Source organism: Paramisgurnus dabryanus, chromosome 9 (assembly GCF_030506205.2).
Source record: "Paramisgurnus dabryanus chromosome 9, PD_genome_1.1, whole genome shotgun sequence".
Taxonomy (NCBI): Eukaryota; Metazoa; Chordata; class Actinopteri; order Cypriniformes; family Cobitidae; genus Paramisgurnus; species Paramisgurnus dabryanus.
In genome coordinates, this window is record NC_133345.1 from 27,204,412 (window position 1) to 27,217,044 (window position 12,633).

A 12,633-nucleotide genomic window follows, 5' to 3' on the forward strand; every position below is an offset into this window, starting at 1 on the left:
AATAACATATTTTATGTTTTTGCATCCCTTAAGCTCCTGTCGCTGCTGTTTGAGGATCTGTTCAAGAAGTTCAACTCTGAGTTGAAGAAGATCGCAGACCAGATCATCCCAAAACAGAGAGCGGCCCAGTTTGATGTGGTCAAACACATGAGACAGGACCAGATCACCAACGGCATGGTTAATGCCATCTCTACTGTGAGTCCTGCACATCTGAACCTGTAGGTTTTAGACCGGTCACCTCAGTCGGTACATTCAGTCTAGAAATGTCTGTTGCATTTAACCAAATACAGTTACAAATACTATTGAGAAAGTCATTTAACTCAGGCCACCAGCCTTTTTTTTTTTTTTAAGTTGCCTGCCAGCATTTTTGTAATTTTCACAAGTTTCACAAAATGCATTTCAGAAAAATGTTCTTCTAAAAATATATAAACATACAAATATATCAAATGAAAGAGCAGACCATATGCTTTTAAACAAACAAAGCCAAATCCGCAAAACGGGAAAAAACTTTCATCCTATCTATTTTTTTTCTTTGCTTATAAACTTTTAAATATGGGTATTTAATAAACTTTTTTCTAGCAAAAAGCTGAAATAATTGCATATTTGTGAAGGAATTTTGTTAGAGATCAGATTCAGAATGATTATCAAAACATACACAAAGTTTAATATTAGTAAATAATTTTTTGCTTCAGTTTTTTTATAAATTGGGTAAGTGCGCCCATCCAGTGGATAATCACGGTATTACAAATTAACATAAAACCTCATCAGTAACACGATTTTTTAATGCAAATTATTTCTCTTAATTGGCGAGATAACTTGTCAATGGCGGGGAAAGAGTTAAAAGGATAGTTCACCTTAAAATAAAAATTTCTTTTTTATCATTTACTCACCCTCATGTTGTTACAAAACTGTATAATTTTTTTGTTCTGCTGAACACAAAAGAAGATATTTGTACGGCAGCAGGAAACGGAAGCACGGTTTGGTTGCAAACATTGCTCAAAATATCTTCATTTTGTGTTCATGAGAACAAAAAAAATTAATACTAGTTTGTAACAACTTGAGGGTGAATAAATAATGACTGAATTTTCATTTTTTGGTGACCTATCACTTTAATACATTACTAGTCAAAAATATGGACATGTACTTATTTTTATTAAATTACAATCACTTGCTATTTTTTTCTGTTTGTATTGCGTCACACAAGGAAGTTTGGAATTAATGCAGTGATCACGTTATGTTAAACAAATCATAATTTCTGAAATACTGTTGTACATTATGTCCCTGCTACTGTTATGTATCTTCTTAAACAGGGGAATTGGTCATTGAAGAGATTCAAGATGGACAGACAGGGTGTGACTCAGGTTCTCTCTCGGCTGTCCTTCATCTCAGCTTTGGGCATGATGACCAGGATCTCTTCTCAGTTTGAGAAAACCAGGAAAGTCAGTGGTCCCCGCTCCCTACAACCCTCCCAGTGGGGCATGCTGTGCCCCTCAGACACACCTGAAGGAGAGGTCAGTATTCCTCCGATCACAACACCATCGGTGTTCCCGAAAGCACCAGTGTCATTTGGTGTGGTTGACTCGAAAACTAAAGATTTAAAAAATTGCTTGGATTATATATCCAATTTAACTGATAAATGTGTACTGTAAGGACATACAATGGTCCTGAATACACTTAGATTCACATGGTTATATAATTATTATCTAGGCTTGTGGGCTGGTGAAAAATCTGGCTCTGATGACCCACATCACCACTGACATGGAGGACGGTCCCATCATCAAACTGGCCTTCAACCTGGGAGTAGAAGATGTCAATCTTCTGTGTGGAGAGGAGTTGTCGTACCCCAGCGTCTTCCTCGTGTTCCTCAATGGTATCTGCTCACGCAGGCACACTATCATTCCGAGAACACAAGCAAAATACCCCAAACATTTCAATTAAATTCAAATGAACCTTTGCCATTTCGCAAATACAAAAGGGTCTGCCATTGATTAGCTTTTATTGTCATGTCACAGAAAAGTCACCCCACTAATTCATTCATGTATGTTCATTTCAGAGCGCAGATAAGTTACACAGGCTGCCACTGCCGCTAATTAATTAGCAAACACAGCAGGTGTCAATGCATAAATAAATACAGTTAATCCACAAACACATACTTGCCCACAAAGTGACTCATATAGCATCATGCCTGTTTTTGCATCTCTTTGGCACCATAGTGGGTCTCTCATATAGCTCAAACAAACCGAAACCTTTTCTTGTATTATACTGCTGTCACATAATTACAAAATTAATTGGCCTAATTTGGATTTCTGCGTGTACCTCTTTTAAAGTAAACAAATTTGCACTCCGTTCATCTGGATTTTTGATGCATGTCCTTTTGTAGGTAACATACTTGGGGTCATCAGAGACCATCAGAAGCTGGTCTACACCTTCAGACTTATGAGGCGAGCTGGTTTTATTAATGAGTTTGTGTCCATCTCCACCAATCTGACCGACCGCTGTGTCTACATCTCATCTGATGGGGGCCGATTGTGCAGGTAGTGTGCATCTTTATGAGATACATTTTTCATTACACAGATATATGTGACCCCTTCTGGTTTATTGTGTTGCATTGAGCAAATTTTCAAAAATGGGTTGATTTGATAATGAATGTTTGTTGGAAGCTAACAAAAAATTACAGAGCTACGCCTGTTTGAAGTCAGCAAAGTCAATTCTTAGAAAAATCAATTTAACTCTTTTCTCACCAGTGTTTTCAAAAAGCTTTGCAAGCCAGTGCCAGCAGTTTTATGATTTTAACAAAAGTTTAATGCCTTCCAGAAAATGTTCTTTAAATACATACCGTATTTTCCAGAGTATAAGTCGAATCAGTCGCATTTTTAAGAGGTAAAAACATAAGTCGCACTGGACTATACGTCGTATTTATTTAGAAAATGATTTCACAAAATCCAAGCCGAAGAACAGACATTTAATCTGGAAAGGCAAGTTATTCAACTAAACAATACAGAACAGCAGGCTGAATAGGTGTCCGTACATGTAAAAGTCACACAAACCGTTATTTACACGATACACAATAGCATACAGAACATTCCTGGGAGGCTGAATAGGCTAAATTAACACAACTAGACAAATCAAGTTCAAAAAGGTCCCGAAGTCATTTCACATCACTAAATCCATTGAATTACATACATACAGCTTACATACAGGAGCAGCATAGAGTGGACTCTCGCTGCTGTCGACGCTAATGGTTTTTCTGGGTTCATATAAAAAAAATTTGACGTATAAGTCACACCTGACTATAAGTTCCAGTACCCGCCAAACTATGAAGAAAGTACAAATTATAGTCCGGAAAATAAGGTAAACATACAATTATGGGTGACCCCCAATAGTCGAATATTCGACGCATCGATAGGAGGAGCCTGATTCGACTAGCAATCTCACAGTCGAATCGTCGCAGATGTGTTATGAAATGAGGATCATTCAGTTTTGCCCATATGAGTGCACACTATCTGATTTCACATATAACAGCTTTCTCCCAATATATTAATATATTATGATAATGCTATGCAAATAAAATGTGAAGTAGCAGCTTTCAGTAAATATTTTTAAAATGCGTTAATAAATCCAACAACGCCCAGGACAGGGCTACACGTCCATAAGAGGTTTCTATGTTAATAAACCATTGCCTCTTTGTTTCTACACTTAAAAGACAAAGCTGGCAATTCTGGCTATACTCTCGTTCTTTTAATAATTTCTTTATTTTATTTTATTTTATTTTATTTATAAATCACTCTGGGTTATCTGATTTAACTATTTGGCTTGTTTTGTTTCCGTGCACTTCAGGAATTTTGCACACATTTCTGCACCTTGTTACTTTTGACCTTATTTTATTAAACATTTTTATTTATTATAAACGTAAATTCTGATCTAATTTAAGTCTGTACATTTTGGATTACTTTTTTTGTATCGATGTTGTGCTACTGCGTGCTGGCCATGCTTGCGCATGCAATTCAGCCGAACAGGCTAGGTGCCCTGCGTCTCGTATTTAGGAGTTCATCAAACTAAACATCAAAAAATTGATGTTTTTCCATGAGTATAAGTTTTAAAATGTATTTAAAACAGGGTGGTTATCTTGTCAAAAGTTAAACTACAAAACGGGTAAGCCGTTTCTTTAAATTTTGGTTATGATACGGAAAATATCTGCACAGAACCTATATTTATGCCTGACACGACTGTCTTTCTTGTGATTTAATATTATGGACTGTGTTCACTTTTAAATGATAGAAAAGAGATTCCTGAAATAAATAATATACAAATAATCAGTTGTTACTGTACCTGAAGTGAATAGAGATGATCAAAGTCAAAGCAAGCAAGCAGGTATTTCTGTGCTAAATAACGCCTAGTGTCTATAAAACGGCTAATTTCAGTGTTTTTCTTGTTATAAATTAACGTTTAATGAATTGTACATAAAGCTTAAGTTTATCATTTACAGTAACGATCACAAAGTATATGTCATTTCTCATTTGTCGTTTTTTTTTGTCATGACTGCTTTGACGCGCTAAATCTCCAAATTATATAAAATTGTTGAATTGTAGCCAGGGTTTCCAAGGCAGGATCACCTTTGTTTTTTTTTTAGGTTTAGTTATCAAAATGTTTTTTTTGTGTGTGTGATGTTCTGTAGATCGTGGCTTCAAAACGTTATGAGGAATAATTAAACAAAAAGGTTTATGTTGCCTTACATTTTACCTTTAAAAATATACATAAATGCATCGTCAGTTTTGTCTTTGTTCATTAATTGAAAGACAGTTTTGGTCACTTTATCAGAAAGTTGTTTATGTGTGTTGCTTGTGAAGGAAAATACAAGTGACTCATTTGTACCTGGTCTGTCCCCCTCCCATTCCATGCACACAAACATAGATGATTCGACCATCGGTCGACTATGGGATGATTCGACAATCCTGATTTGAATGTGTAAATCCTTAGTCAAGGACACCCCTACATACAATATATAAAAAAACCAGACCCTCTGCTTTCAAACAAAAATAACGTTTCATCCTACCTTTATTTTTTCTTTTTTTGTGACCTCTCAAATATAGGTAGGTTTCTTCAATAATATCAATTTTGAGCAAAAAGCTGAGAGAATTCCATTTTTGTGAAGGACTTTTGATAGAGATCAGATTCAGAGCGATCCTCAAAACATACACAGAGTTTGAACTTTTTGCCCTAAGAGAATACTTCCATGTTATATAAGTTGGTTAAGAGGAACCATATAGCGGAAATATGGATTGCTGGAAAAACTTATTATTATTCATCAGCACGAATAAGATCGTTTTTGTCTCTTAACGCTCTTAATAACTCTTTTAATATCAAGTACTGCACTTTATTTTCTCACTTTTGCATGTTTTAAAACTGAAACGTCAGACACACAAGAGCTTTGCTTCTGATGGACACTCATCCTTTATATTACGAAGTATTTAAGAAGGTACACCTCTCAGAAAACGTACAAATAAAAATCATTTTAGATGTTTAATTACTTTTTTTTTTTTAGAGCATCTTAATCGCTAGACAAGAGCTTAATGTACTTATGTAAATTTCAAATTCTTATAAAACATTTTTCATTTCTTTTGCTTGTAGTTTAAAATTAGACTGTGCACATTCCAACTCATTTAGCCGGCATTGGACATTTCTGTTTTAATAATGTATTTTTTTTTGGAACTGTACCAAAGTAAACTCAGAGGTATTTGCATTGCATACTATGTCTTCACAGACCCTACATCATTGTGAAGAATGGACAGCCAGCTGTGAAGAACAAACACATTGAGGAATTGTCTCAGGGCTACAGGTGCATTTAAAGCGAATCAATATTTGAAAGTTTCATGTATTTAAATGCAGAGTCCAATATGTGTATTTGACAGTGTTATGCATGTCTTATTGGTCTAAACCTATTGTTTGTACTTCCTTGTCCTTGTAGAAGTTTTGAGGACTTCCTTCATGAGAGTCTGGTGGAGTATCTGGATGTGAATGAGGAGAATGACTGTAATATTGCTCTGTATGAGCACATGATCGGCAAGTGAGTACTTCTCAGTCCTACAAAAAAAACTTGTAGGGACTACATGAAGTATTTATGTCCTAAAATCATTTTGAGCAAACTTCTGTTTGGTTCTATAGGTTTAATATTATGCGTTTATACATAAATGTACATGTGTGTTTTCAGGGACACAACGCATTTGGAGATCGAACCGTTCACACTGCTTGGGGTTTGTGCTGGTTTGATTCCTTACCCCCATCATAACCAGTCCCCCAGAAACACTTACCAGTGTGCTATGGGCAAGCAGGCTATGGGTAAGTCTCCTTATCTTCATAAGCGCAAGCTCAATCTCTAAACATCCTGGAGGACCAGTTGCATTTACAAATACTCATCCACACACACACACACACACACCCTATTCACTTACAAACACACTCGCCTTCACACTGGTGTTCAAAACCTTTGACACACCACATTCGGTATGTATGTGGACATCAAACATTGTCTGCTTGCGTTGTGTGTGTGTGTGTGTTTGGAGGCCTTTCCATGCCACTGTCTCTGAGTGTCATTAGACATTCATTGTGTCTTGGGATCAGTGTGTGTAACAGGGTTAGTGTGCTCAGCTGCATGAGAGAGAGAGAGAGCGAGAGAGCACACTTTGCTGCCCTGGTTACCAAAACTACTTAAACCGCTTTTCACCACCACCACCCCCATAACAAAAACCACTGAGACTGCAACTATATTTGGCCAATATCCTCTGCCTTGTCTTGTTTTTCTGGACGGACAGCCCCATACATGTGCAAATTTGGTGGTGTGGCCCCAGACCTATTATAACATGCTGTGTGCTTGTACCCTGATTGTGGAGTAATAGCATTTGACAAATGTCAAGGTCTCGAGGGACCAGGGCTATTATAGTATAACCTCAACCCGCCATCTCTCCGTCATGCTAAACATCCAACTTAACAAATCTGGCAGTGCCGACACCAACCACCCTTGGTGAGTGAATGTGCTTAGATGTGAGTTGGACACATTTGTATATTCAGTGGCGGCCGGTGACTTTTTTTCGAGGGCGCACGATGCGAAGTTCATCACGACATGTATGTAGCCTGTCGTGTGTTGTTCGTAATTTCAAAATTTGTGTTCTGCGCATCAAGTTAATGTATGTGCATCACGTGTTTTGTCAAAATAAGTGCCTGCTGCAAACGCCTCTAAAGGGTTTATGATAAGAGATGCTCGCATTTGCCAGATACTCATATAATCTCATGCGTAATCAGAGTTTAGTGTTAAGGGAGTGTCTTGTGTATATTTTGTGAATGTGAGCGTCTCTTTTTATCAACAGTTTTGACGATTGTGCAGCTGGCACTTATTTTGCGTAATGCACATGGTTCAAATGACTCAGCAAACACATATTTTGAATTTGCGCCCCTCGGAAGAGCAGTCACGAGACGCCACTGTTTATAGTGCTTAAAAATCATATTTAAATTATTGGAAATTTGCTGAATGTTTGTTAAGGAGCTTTAACAAAGGTTCAGCAATAAAGTTTTTAATTAATTTAAATATTATTATGTAATTCTGTCCACCTAGCATCACCAAACAAATGTTTAAATACAATTCAAACAGTTCCCCCCCAAAATCATACCAGTGTTGCTATACCAGGCCACTTTAACAGAGCAATGTGTGTCATTCAGTTAAATCATCTATATGGTCAATTATGTAGATTTATTCCACAGGGCTGTTGAATGCTGCATTCTGATTGGTTGAGAAATGTCCCACGGGTATATTTGTGTTAACTGGGATATATGAGAAATAATTGACCGTAGTCCTTTGAATTATTCAAAAATAATGCATACCCGCGCTTCGCATCGTGCCGCATTACCATCTTGGGTGTGCATTATATTTAAATAATTCATTGGCCCATCGTCAATTATTCCTTGCATATATATAGTCTACTTCTAAAAAGTTTCTTATGTCTTTGTATATCTACTTAAGTGTGACCTTTTCTTTATTTTCTGATCAGGTACTATTGGCTATAACCAGCGGAACCGTATAGACACCCTGATGTACCTGCTGGCGTATCCACAGAGGCCCATGGTGAAGACAAAGACCATCGAGCTGATTGACTTTGAAAAGCTGCCCGCAGGCCAGAACGCCACCGTGGCTGTAATGAGTTACAGTGGGTATGACATAGAAGATGCCCTGGTGCTCAATAAGGCCTCTCTTGACAGAGGTAAGAGCCAGAATTGAAGTCCTTGTTATGTGACACACTTTGTAAACAAATCTGAATTCCTAGCACATTGCTAAGTTTTAAATGAAAAATTACAAGCCAGTTTTTAAATGCATTCATTACTTTATTGGTGGTGGTAGGGTTTGATCCCAGGACACACATACTTCTAAAATATAGCTTGTTATGCACTGTGGCATATGCCAAATGTCTTTCATCTTCTGTTGTTTCTTTTTTGTTAGGCTTTGGTAGATGTCTGGTGTACAAGAATGCTAAGTGCACGTTAAGGCGGTACACTAACCAAACTTTTGACAAGGTGATGGGTCCGATGCTAGACGCAGAAACGCGCAAACCAATCTGGAGACACAGCATCTTGGATGCCGATGGCATCTGTTCCCCTGGTAAAACTGGCTATTTTGTTTCAGCTTGATCTTGAATATGTTGGTATAACTATATATAGATGTTTAAGTAATGGTATTGTGTGTTTTGTGTCTTGTAGGTGAACGGGTTGAGAACAAGCAGGTGCTTGTGAATAAGTCCATGCCCACTGTCACCCAAACGCCACTGGAGGGCAGTGCCCAGCCAGGTCAACCACAGTACAGAGATGTGCCAATCTCGTAAGAGACCATGTTCTTTTCCCTAAAAAATGTATTGTTTTTGTTTGTTTGTTTGTTTGTTTGTTTGTTTTAAAGAAACCCAAATGGCTCATTCTTGTTTCCACAGGTACAAAGGAACGACAGACTCCTATATAGAGAAAGTAATGATCTCATCCAATGCCGAGGATGCCTTTCTGGTTAAGATCCTGCTGAGGCAGACTCGTCGACCAGAGATAGGAGACAAGTTCAGCAGTCGCCACGGGCAGAAAGGTACCGCAGCCCTTTTCCTGTTTTATCCAGGACATGAGCCAATCGCCACTATCCTCTCTTTCTCATCAGCCAAAAATCCTAAAATTCAGACTGTGGAACTCTCTTGATAATTGTTATGCAAGTGGGAGACACTTGTTGTTGAAGTGTGTGACCAAGTTTGGATACACTTTCAGTAGCACATGCATGCCGTTTTGTGTGTGTGTGTTCAAGCTATATCGTCTCACTTGGCCCACCCATCCCCTTCAACGTTCTTTCCCCAGCCTGTTTTTCAATTAATTAGCTTTTTGTGCCATGCCAGACTATGCAAATTTATTACAGCAGCGCAGTCCTGGGAAAAAGTGTTTACAGCCTCCATTGTTTCTGGGCACCTCCACTGAGCGAGCTGGAGCTGGTCAATATGATGTTTCAATCAGAGCGTTAACTGGCGCCATGCATAATTCACTCATTTCATTAGCGGAGGTCGTCCAGTGGCGCTCATCACGGGATGTGACGGTGAGGAAAGGTCAGGGAGGGGTTAGTCGCAAACCGCCAGAGATGCTATTTATTGCTCTTTTTAAAGGAGCTTTTGGTATTTAAAGAAGCAGGCAAGTGTCGGTAGACCAGGATAACACAAGGCAGCTAATTGTTGTGAAGGATAGTGCCGTTCTCTTGAATGTCTTTTGTGCGTTTAGAGGCGGGCTTTTATTAAACGACCCTGTTTGGAAAAGCTTAGCTGCGTTTTTTAGAGGTGTGTGACTTTCTTGACATTTAATCGTGATTCGTTTTATGTGGTGTTGAAATACTGGTGGCGGTTCATTTAGTGCCCGTCTACTTGTGCAATAATAGGTTTTAGTTGTCTGTTTGGTATGCTTTACTTGAAAGAAGAAAATTTGGCTACCTTTTTGGTAGTAAGAAAGGGCACTAAAGACGTCCCATGGTGGTTTGGAGCCATTGGCATTCGGTAGGTTACACACTAGTTTAGTCTTAATTATTTTAAACCCCCTACCCTGACCAGCCTCTACTAGCCTCATAAGATCAGGTCACCGGAGAACGATAGGTTAATTATTTACCGGTGACCCAAACACACTAAAACGCACACACACACATGCGGATACACACTCTAATACCCACACAGCTGTCTTGGCAGGATCTATTGTGCAAGCCGCCACACTGGGGCTGTACGGCCGGTGATGGAGGGCCATGGACTCTTACTGCTGTCCTGCTTTTCTTTACTGATTTCATGCCTCTTTTATCATCTCACATAAAACAAACAACACAGAGGATGTGTACTATGGGAATCTCTCTCTCACTCAGTCTCTCTCTCTCTCTCTCTCACTCTCTCACTCTCTCGCTCACTCACTCTCTCTCTCCAAAACAAAGTTACTGGGTTGATCTTGTTCACATTTTCTAGGTTGATAGAAGCACTACAGTGCTTGACATTAACTTTTTGAGGAACTTGTCCTTTGGACAAGTAAATTTGTGTTTTACTTTTCCATGCACAAAAGTCACTTGTCCGGGTAAAGATTTTTAATATAATGTATTTTTTGTGTTTTGCTAATTAGCAAGGGATTTTCATGGGTGGCCAGGCAGGGACCAGCAGTTACTCTGGGGTGGCATATAAAATCTCTATCATCCAACCTTTAAATACTTTTAAGTATTATAGGTGTGTTAATCAGAATACAATTGCTACAATACTTTAATTTGTATTAAAATGAATTGAGATTAACATACAATTTATAGTCATAATTCAACCTCCATGTTTTTAAACTATTTAATCAAATAAAACTTTTGAAATTTACTTTGAAACCAGAATTTATATCTCCCATTGCTGAAAAAACTATAGAGACCAGAAAAGCATGTGAATTTTGAAGGCTACTTTAATGTATTTTACTAAGATTCATTTGGCTGCATCATGCTACTCTTTCTGAAGAAGGATGCTATATCTGCTGCCTTTCTCTTCATTTTTCCCACATTTCAATGATTGACATTAAAACACTAAAGCAAAACATTAAAACATTACCATGTTTTAAAAAACTTATTAGGGTAAATGTATCCAGATTATCTGTTATATATAAAATCAATCTTAACCTAGCATTTACGCTGTAATGTTCGTGTGGGTTTTTAATGTACAGTGACGAACTCTGTCATATTTAAATCGGCTGTCGTGCGGCGCAAACACACGTAGGCGCGCTGAAAGAGAGATTCTCATTATAAAACAGATTCTTAAACAAGATTTTAAGCCCATTATGTGTTTTTACCGAACTTTAGAAGAGAAAACGCAGTGATGAAAACGCGGTTGAAGTGTCTGTCATTTATATTCACGCCGGAGCCGGAAGAAACATCACTCTCCACTCCACTCCATGCTGTCCCGCGACTCCCGCCCCTTCGTGTTCGTCGATCAGGTTTCATGCGCGCGCTGCTTGTTTAGTAACAATAAACAGTTAACATGTAAACGTGTGTGTGTGTCGGCTCGCCGCGCTCTGTTCAATATTCTGCTCTGTGTTTGTGCTGCGCGTTCTGCTCTCTCGTTAACGGCACATAACGTAAAGAAACATTGTTTGAAATTTAACTTGTCCAGTCGGACAACTAATTTTCTCTTATACTTGTCCTACAAAAAATTCACTTGTCCCGGACAAGCGGACAAGCCTTAATGTCGAGCCCTGCACTGGGGACTAAATTATAGCACTTAAACATGGAAAAAGTCAGATTTTCAGACTTTAACAATGTATTGCCTGAAGTTCAGCTTGTCAAGGTGTAGTCAGTTTATTTGACAAATGTTTAACAGTTTATAGTTAAAGTTTATTATGAAATGTATAAACCCTTACTTAATTCACTAAATTGTGGCCCGTCTGTGAAATCCAGGCTAAAGTCTCATAATCTAATAATGAGATTAGGTGCATTAAAGTTTGATTTCATGTATTGATTTTATTCTTTGACATGACTTATATTTTCTTTACAGAACGTTCTTTACATTTATGTAGGAGGATTTTATGTAGAAAACAGAATCACAAAAAATGACTTTGGTTGGGTTTTAGATGGTTTAAGAGTTGTAATCCTTATGCTAGTAACTGAACTGTAAACCAATTTTTTGTAAGATCTGTAAGAATGGGGCTTTATTAGTGCTGTTCATTGATTTGAGGAACTTTTTTTGACATTTGGGTATAAAGTGTTTTAATGCTACAATATATGGTGCAAAAACATCTGAGTGCTGCCCTCTTTAGGTTGAACGGTGGCTACTGCAGTTGAATTTTCCTATTGGATGTACCGGTACTACGTGACGCAAGTGGTTCGACGTGACGTAAGCAGGTTCAAGCTAACCACGCCCTTGTTACGATCTCACCACACCCTTGGTACAGTTTGTCCCCTCTATCTCCGTTGGGGTCTGCCCACTTTTTTTTGCATTTTTCAAATATTGCCAGTGGGTGGAGTCAGGCTCTGACCAGGGGTTTGGTTACTCTTTAACTAATGCAAAGTGTCAAAAAAGCATTGGAGCTTGTGACCGAGTATTTCTGGGCCAAACTCACGCCGCCCCTACAAGTTTCAGA

General features: G+C 38.3%; 1 protein-coding gene across 1 annotated transcript in view; it reads left to right on the top strand.

The window, feature by feature from the left end:
- Nucleotides 1–12,633, top strand: part of polr3b (polymerase (RNA) III (DNA directed) polypeptide B) — a 30,740-nt gene that overhangs the window by 10,689 nt on the left and 7,418 nt on the right. The window contains exons 13-23 of the mRNA XM_065283400.1: nucleotides 34–195; nucleotides 1,311–1,511; nucleotides 1,708–1,870; nucleotides 2,381–2,534; nucleotides 5,762–5,836; nucleotides 5,966–6,064; nucleotides 6,209–6,336; nucleotides 8,040–8,249; nucleotides 8,486–8,644; nucleotides 8,743–8,860; nucleotides 8,967–9,109. Coding sequence (XP_065139472.1) covers nucleotides 34–195; nucleotides 1,311–1,511; nucleotides 1,708–1,870; nucleotides 2,381–2,534; nucleotides 5,762–5,836; nucleotides 5,966–6,064; nucleotides 6,209–6,336; nucleotides 8,040–8,249; nucleotides 8,486–8,644; nucleotides 8,743–8,860; nucleotides 8,967–9,109 — 1,612 coding nt within the window. The remainder of the gene's footprint in view (nucleotides 1–33; nucleotides 196–1,310; nucleotides 1,512–1,707; nucleotides 1,871–2,380; nucleotides 2,535–5,761; nucleotides 5,837–5,965; nucleotides 6,065–6,208; nucleotides 6,337–8,039; nucleotides 8,250–8,485; nucleotides 8,645–8,742; nucleotides 8,861–8,966; nucleotides 9,110–12,633) is intronic.